The 8337-nt window shown below is 41.2% G+C and overlaps 3 protein-coding genes across 3 annotated transcripts in view; all 3 read left to right on the top strand.

Moving 5' to 3' along the window:
* Nucleotides 1-8337, top strand: part of LOC118413066 (zinc finger protein 525-like) — a 25532-nt gene that overhangs the window by 3353 nt on the left and 13842 nt on the right. The gene's annotated exons all lie outside the window — the stretch shown is intronic.
* Nucleotides 1096-8337, top strand: part of LOC118413049 (zinc finger protein 208-like) — a 64310-nt gene continuing 57068 nt past the window's right edge. The window contains exon 1 of the mRNA XM_035816193.1: nucleotides 1096-1198. The gene's annotated coding sequence lies outside the window, so the exon portion shown is untranslated. The remainder of the gene's footprint in view (nucleotides 1199-8337) is intronic.
* On the top strand, nucleotides 4711-7289 carry LOC118413067 (zinc finger protein 525-like). The gene is made up of 2 exons (XM_035816213.1): nucleotides 4711-4867; nucleotides 6315-7289. Exon 2 carries the CDS (start codon nucleotides 6338-6340, stop codon nucleotides 7259-7261), a length of 924 nt encoding a protein of 307 aa, XP_035672106.1. The 5' UTR covers nucleotides 4711-4867; nucleotides 6315-6337; the 3' UTR covers nucleotides 7262-7289.

Here is an 8337-nt window from a genome sequence, read left to right on the forward strand (position 1 = left end):
ATAGTAGTGAAGTACAAAGTTTAGATTAAAGTAGTGATTGGTTGGATGGTTGGTTGGTTGGTTTGATTGTTGAAATATGAAACTCAAAGTTCAAGGTAGTAAATGCAAAAAGTTCAAAGTTTAAGCAGGAAAAGTAAAAAGATTCAAGTTCATGGTAGTGTAGAACAAAGTAGTGAAGTAGAAATTTATAAAGTACACGGTTCAAAGTAGTGAAAGTACAGTTTCCAATTTAACTACAAAGTTGAAAGTAGTGAAAACATTTCTGGTATTTGTCTATTGAGTTCTCTGACACTTGTAACAGATTTTTACAATAGCAACTTTCTATGTTTCTTTACATTTCAAAAGTGTTACGGTTTACTTAGGTTCCACGTATTTGAGTTTTGCAAGTTATCAAAGAATGCCACTGCTCAGTGAAATAAAACGTCCCCCAAAGATGAAGATTGTAGCATCGTTTTTTACCTTATGTTTTTCATAGTGTTTGTGTGTGTGTGTGTGTGTGTGTGTGTGTGCGTGTGTGACTGTGTAGTTGACCAGCATAACCCTAGAATGCCTAGATGGATTGTCTTGATATTTGGTATGTTGGTAGGTCTTGATAAGACCGTGAAACGATTAGATTTTTGGCTCCTGGTGGCTTACTATGGTACTGCAGTGAAAGTTCCGGGTTTGATGTCTTGTGTTCTGGACATGCTACGGTCGTGATTTTTGAATGGTTGATAGCTCTTGGGGCTGAGAGTAAGTGGTATAGGTTTGGGCCTCCAGTGGCTTTTTCGAACTGCAGGGAACCAGTTAGTTCCAGACTTTGAAAGAGAAAAATTCAAGAAGGGATAAACGGATCATCATGTGGTCGTGGAACTATAGTTTAATGTTGTGATGTTGTTAAACTTGTAGATACAGTGAGAATATATATTCAGCTATACTTGTTTCCTGTGGCCTCCTGAGAGAATGACCAGCTTAAAAACCGTGTTTGTCTTTAAAGGTCACCGGAGGCTCATGTACAATTGATGGGTAATCAGGGAATCAAATCTGACCGCCAGCAATGAGTAGTTCCGGGTCATAGAGTCCCGACTTCCTGTCCGTGAGGATCATACGCTTGGCTTGGTGCTCGGGGCCGTTTCTCGGCCTTGGAGAAGGAGTCCGCCTTCGTTCCGTAGCGAGTTCTAGTGTTTCATCAGGCATCCCTGTGTCGACTAAGTTCCAGGTAAGGAGACTTGACTTGTGACTCGGTATTCAAAGGTTTGTAGAACAGATTTGAGGAAAAGAAACTTTCATGAGTACGAGCCAGGCCACACCGGAAATTATGCATAACTTTCTTCTTTGTCTGGACTGTCACCGTGCCTTGAGACCTATTTTACCTTTGTGCGCCTGCGTAAAAACATATCGTAGTGGGGGGAAAACATTTTGTGTCAGTTTGTGCTGTTTGTCAAAAGTCGTGATTTGTTTAGGAGCTGGCTATGGGGATGTGGAAAATGTAAACAAGGAGAGCCACGCCACACCGGCATGCATAAATTATTTACTTTCTTTGTCCGGACTGTCTTTGTTTCTTTGTTTAGGTCGTGAAACCTATGTTCCTGTCTTCAGGCCGTGAAACCTATTTTACTTTGGCGCATCTACGTAAAAACATATCGTAGCGGGGAAAAGAGAAGCATGTAATGTATTAAGGGCTGTGTAAGTTGTGCTGTTTGGATGGCAAAAGTCATGATTGTTCAGTGACGTAGAAAATGTAAACAATGGAGGGTCAATAGGGTTATTTAGAGATTTTGTTGGATTGTTAGATTTTTGGGACTAATTCCGAAGCTTTGTCGCATGAAATCGTGAGATACCTACATACAGTGTTTTTGGTCAACGTTTAGTAACCAGGTTCACAAAAGCTGCCATGGAAATAATCCAGTTTCTATCAAAATAACCCAGTTTTCTGTCTTACTTATACTACAAACCCCTACAGTACATACGCCCCGTCTCAGAAATAATTGCTCACATCTGGAATCCATTGTGCCCCTGAAGCCAGATGGGGAGGGTGTGGATTTTAGGGGACGGTTCACTAACTACTGCAGTATTAATCCTGTGATGTCATAGAACCACTCACGAAGCAGAGGTTAGGCAAGGCTTGTTTTTGACGTCTTTTTTCATTTGTTAATTTTGGTTTTCTACATTTAATCAGAATTTCTTGTTTGGCTGGTGCAAATTGCACGAAAATGCCTGTAAGATACTATAAATGAATTAAGAGCCAAACCTCTGCTTGGACAGTACAAAGAACAAGCAATCGCATACATTATAACACATATCACCATTTCCAGTTCGTATGGTTTCTTGTTGGTATCAATGTTTTTAATTGTAAAACGCAGCTCACAATATTGACAGAGGACAAGATTACCTTGTTCAGTTACCTCACAGTTGATAATACTTTGGCATGTCTTGTATTTACAGACTTTGTTCCAGATATTGGTGTGAGGAGTGTAGCAGTCAGTTCAGTAAGCTGAGTAATCTGAAGAGACACATGCAGGCTCACACAGGGGAGAAACCTTACAAGTGTGAGGAATGCAGCAGGCAGTTCAGTCAACTTGGTGATCTGGAGAAACATATGCGGACTCATACGGGTGAAAAACCTTACAAGTGTGAGGAGTGCAGTAGGCAGTTCAGTCAGCTGGGCAATCTGAAGAAACACATGCAAACTCACACAGGGGAGAAACCCTACAGGTGTGAGGAGTGTAGCAGGCAGTTCAGTCAGCTGAGTGATCTGAAGACTCACATTCGAACTCACACAGGGGAGAAACCTTACAAGTGTGAGGAATGCAGCAGACAGTTTAGTCGGCTGGGTCAGCTAAGGATACACAAGCGGACTCACACAGGGGAGAAACCCTACAGGTGTGAAGAGTGCAGCAGGCAGTTCAGTCAGCTGGGTAATCTTAAGAAACACGTGCAGACTCACCCTGGAAAAACTGGTGGTGTAAGAGACGAAGCAGGCAGTTCTATGAACTAGGATGTCTGAAGAGATGTGTACTCACATGAACCCTACATGTGTCATAGGAATACAGCAGGGAGCACAATAGGCAAGATAGGAAGAAGCACATTGCACTCACAGTGGTGACAGTGGTGAGATACCTTGAAGTGTTAGGAATTGAGTCAGCTTGGATACACTGGAGGAACACATGAACACATACAGTCATGACAGTCTCACAAGGCAGTAATCGTACAGAAGTTACAGACCAGAGCACTTAAGCTAGCAAGCAGTTTAGTACGGCAAGTTATGTCATAATTGATATGCAGCCAAAAAAATTATTAAAATCATACAAAGGTTGCATATGTAGACTACCACATACATTATGTACTTCATGTACTTGTATAAATAACAGTATAATCTACTTGTTGGTAAAGTTAATTGTTGCTGTTCTTGTTGGTTCAGCTTTGACACAACATTCTTCTGTTATATAAGAAATCTACTCCGAATGATATAATATAACTATAAACATAATTGGTTCTAGGATGAGACAGAACAGCTTACAATTGGCTGTTGTTCAAATTCATTGATCACAATTTTTTTAACACAGCTAAATGATAGAAACGACAATTATTTTTTGGGTGAATATCCACACATTTTTTTCAACAGTCGTTTATGTACTTGTTGATCCCTGATCATGTAGTTGATAGTCATCAAGTTTAGTTGTTTTTTGCATAGCATTAACATGCTTCCAAAGTAGTGGAAATACCAAGTTCAAAGTAGTGAAGTAGAAATTCAAAGTTCAATGTAGCAAAAATTCAAAGTAGGGAAGCATAAAGTTTAAAGTAGTGAAATAGGAAACTAAAAGTTCAAAGTACTAGTAGTAAATGTAAAAGAATCGAAGTTCATGGTAGTGTGGAACAAAATAGTGAAGTAGAAAGTCAAAGTAGAAGGTTCAAAGTAGTGAAAGTACAATCTTCAATTCAAGTACAAAGTTGAAAGTGGTGAGAACATTTCTGGTATTTGTTTATTGTGTTCTCTGACTCTTGTAGCAGAATTTTACACTAGCTATTTCATATACATTTCAAAAGTGTTATGGTTACTAATAGCTTCCATCTATTTGAGTTTTGCAAGCTAGTTTTCAAAGTATGCCACTACTTGGTAAAATAAATAAAAAAATGCCCCAAAGATGAAGATTTTAGCATATCGTTTTATTACTTTATGTTTTTCATAGTGTGCGTGTGTGTGTGTATGTAGGTCTTGATGAGACGTTGAAGCGGTTAGATTTTTGGCTTCCTAGCGGCTTGCTGTGGTACTGCAGCGAAACTTCCGGGTTTGATATCTTGTGTTCTTTCTGAAGATAGATCGTGTAGTTCTGTTACCTGGGTGAGGAGATGATCAACTAATATAAGATATGTAAATGAGGAACTAATATGCATAATTCATGGCATACAATTAATACACCAGCTGAAAAGGTAATCACTTGGCAAAAGATAAGTGGTCGTGGAACTCTATTGTGATAGAGAACTCTTTGAGTTCGTCAGGCCAGGTAGGAACAAGGTAGTTCCATTTTAGTTCAATGATGTGAATCATGTGATGTTGTTAAACATGTAGATACAGTGAGAAATATATATTCAGTTGTACTTCTCTCCTGTGGCCTCCTGAGGGAATGACGAAGCGGGGACTACTGGACGCCCGTGTTAGTCTATAAAGGTCACCGGAGGGTCATGTACAATAGATGGGTAATCAGGGAATGAAATTTGACCTCTATCCATGAGTACTTCCGGGTCGTAGAGTGTCGACTTCCTGTCCGCCAGGATACGCTTGGCTTGGTGTACGTGGCTATTTCTCGTCCTTGGAGAAGAAGTCCGCCTTCCATCCGTAGCGAGTTCTAGTGTTTCATCAGGCATCCCTGTGTCAACTAAGATCCAGGTAAGAAGACTTGACTTGCGACTCGGGATTCAAAGATTTGTAGAATAGTGTAAGAAGGAGAAGAAAGTTTCATGAATCTGAACACGCCACTCCGGCATGCATAATTTTTTCAGAGCACTGCCTGGACTGTCATCAGGCCGTGAAACCTATGTAACAGTGGTGTTCAAGGACTGCTAAAAACCGAAGACGCCTAACGGCTTAAGCCTTTATGGCCGAACGGTTTGCACGTTCGATTTGTGATCCGGCTGCCCGGGTTTGGCGCGGGTTCGAATCCCGGGAGTCGGGGTGTTGTTTCTTTCTGTTCTTACTCGCCCCTCTGGTTGTTTCACTGGTTCCCACGCCGGCCCTGTGATTAACAGGCTAGTATGTGCCACACAGGGATGTCGAACTCGGAGATTCGAGGACGAATCTTGAAAAGAAAAGGGGGAGTAGTGTAACAGTGGTGTTCAAGGACTGCTAAAAACCGAAGACGCCTAACGGCTTAAGCCTTTATGGCCGAACGGTTTGCACGTTCGATTTGTGATCCGGCTGCCCGGGTTCGGCGCGGGTTCGAATCCCGGGAGTCGGGGTGTTGTTTCTTTCTGTTCTTACTCGCCCCTCTGGTTGTTTCACCTACTTTTCCTCTGTGTAGCTGCGTAAGATCATACCGTAGTGGGGAAAAGATGTCATATATTTGTTGTAATGTTTGGCTGGTAAAAGCTACGATTGTTCATTGACGTAGAAAATGTAAACAGGTAGAGGGTCAATAGGGGTTATTAGATTTGTTTGATTTTTGAGTACTAGACATGAAGCTGTGTGGCATGGAATCGTGAGGTACCTGTGCAATGTTTTTGATCGACGTTTAGTAACCAGGTTCACAAATGCTGCTATAAAAATAATCCAGTTTTCTGTCGTACGTGTACTACAAACCTCTATGTGCGCCCCGACCCGAAAGTTCGTGCCCAATGCTCACATCTGGAATCCATTGCCGCCCTGAAGCCAGAGGGGGAGGGTGTGAATTTCACGGGACGGTTCACTAACTGTTATGGTGTTACTCTCAAGACATATACACCATCATACAACCTACTTTCCAGCAGACGTTAGGCAAGGCTGGTTTTGACGTCTTTTTGGTTTATTTATTTTGGATGTCTGTTTTGTTATAATTTCTTGTTTGCCTGGTAGTGGATAGTGAAAAAAATACCCGAAAAGATGCTAAAAAACTAGCCTAACTTAACCTAAAAAACCTAACCTAACCTAAAAAAAAGCCTAACTTCTGCTTTGACAGTACAAAGACCCAACAATCGCATACATTAAAACACATGTCACCATTTCCTAGAATTCTTATGCTTTGTTGTTAGTATTGATGTTTTGAATTGTAAAACGCAACCCACAACATCAACAGAGGACAGGATTTCCTTCTTCAATTACCTCACGGTTCATAATCGTTTGCCTTGTCTGATATTTACAGGAATTGATCCCGATATTGCTGATATGGCAACAACAGACAGCATGCAGGGTTTGGATGACGTCAGGAGAGGAGCAGCAGGGGGTTCTGCCAACAGTGTTCTCACCTGGCAAGGAGACAGACGTGAGGAGTCTGGGGAGGAGTCCGGTAGGAGAGGCAAAGGTGTGAGAGTGTACAGGTGTGAGGAGTGCAGCAAGCAGTTCAGTAAGCTGAGTAATCTGAAGACTCACATGCGGACTCACACAGGGGAGAAACCCTACAGGTGTGAGGAGTGTAGCAGGCAGTTCAGTGAGCTGGGTCATCTGAAAACTCACATACGGATTCACACAGGGGAGAAACCCTACAGGTGTGAGGAGTGCAGCAGGCAGTTCAGTCAGCTGAGTGTTTTGAAGAGGCACATGCAGACTCACACAGGGGAGAAACCCTACAGGTGTGAGGAGTGCAGCAAGGAGTTCAGTAGGCTTGATGATCTGAAAAGGCACATTCGGACTCACACAGGTGAGAAACCCTACAGGTGTGAAGAGTGCAGCAGGCAGTTCAGTCAGCTGGGTGATCTGAAGGTACACATGCGGACTCACACAGGGGAGAAACCCTACAGGTGTGAGGAGTGTAGCAGGCAGTTCAGTGTTCTGAGTGCCTTGAAGACTCACATGCGTTCTCACACAGGGGAAAAACCTTACAGGTGTGAGGAATGCAGTAAGCAATTCAGTCATCTGAGTCAATTGAAGACTCACATACGGACTCACACAGGGGAGAAACCCTACAGGTGTGAGAAATGCAGCAGTCAGTTCAGTCAGCTGGGTTCTCTGAAGAAACATATGCGGACTCACACAGGGGAGAAACCCTACATGTGTGAGAAGTGCAGCAGGCAGTTCAGGCACCTGGGTGCCCTGAAGATACACATGCGGACTCACACTGGAAAAACTGAAGGTGTAAGTTCTGTGAACTAGGAAGTCTGAAGAGAGGTGTACTCACATGAACCCTACTGTACATGTGTTAAAGGAATACAGCAGTATGATAGGGAAGACAGGAAGACGCACATTGCATTCAAACTGATGACAAATCTTCATGTGTTATGAATTGAGTAAAATTGGATGCACTGAAGGAACACATGAACACTACAGTCATGACAGTCTCACAATGTACAGTATTAGTCACAGACCAGAGCACCTAAGATAGCAAGCAAATTTATTAGGGTGAGCTTAAAATCATACAAAATTTGGATATGTAGACTATCACATACATTATGTACTACATGTACATGTATAGTCTACTTGTTGATAAAGTTGGTTGTTGTTGTTCTTGTTGGTTCAGCTTTGGCACAACATTTCTTCTGTTACATAAGAAATCTACCCTGTATTCTGTAGACTTAATTGGTTATAGGATGTGCAGACTTATCTCTCTTCACAATCATAGCCAGAGTCAGAGGAGCTTACAATTGGCTGTTGTTCAAATTCATTGATCATAATCTTTTTTAAGACAGCTAAATGGTAGAAACAACGATTGTTTTTTTAGATGTCCACACTTTTTTCGAAAGTTTTTATATGCTTGTTGATCCCTGATCTTGTAGTTTATAGTCATCAAGTTTTGTTATTTTGTAACATGCTTCCAAAGTAGTGAAAGTATATTTGTGCCAAGTTCAAAGTAGTGAAGTAGAAATTCAATGTAGTTAGTTAGTTCAATGTAGTTAAAGTTCAAAGTAGGGAATTTCTTACTTCAAAGTTTATAGCACTGAAGTTCAAAGTTTAAAGTAGTGAAATAGGAAACTCAAAGTTCAAAGTAGTAAATGTAAAAAGTTAAAAGCAAGAAAAGTAAGTTCATGGTAGTGTAGAGCAAAGTAGGGAAGTAGAAATTCAACGTACAAGGTTCAAAGTAGTGAAAGTACAGTTTTGTATTTAAGTACAAAGTTGAAATTAGTGAAAACATTTTTGGTATTTGTCTATTGAGTTCTCTGACACTTATAGCAGATTTTTACAGTAACTATGTTCTATGTTCCTTTTAACATTTCAAAGAGTGTTACGGTTAC

Source organism: Branchiostoma floridae, chromosome 4 (genome assembly GCF_000003815.2).
Source record: "Branchiostoma floridae strain S238N-H82 chromosome 4, Bfl_VNyyK, whole genome shotgun sequence".
Lineage (NCBI taxonomy): Eukaryota > Metazoa > Chordata > Leptocardii > Amphioxiformes > Branchiostomatidae > Branchiostoma > Branchiostoma floridae.

Excerpts from the sequence above, each read along its gene's own strand:
- LOC118413067 (XM_035816213.1), top strand. The coding sequence starts at position 6,338 with ATGGCAACAACAGACAGCATGCAGGGTTTGGATGACGTCAGGAGAGGA.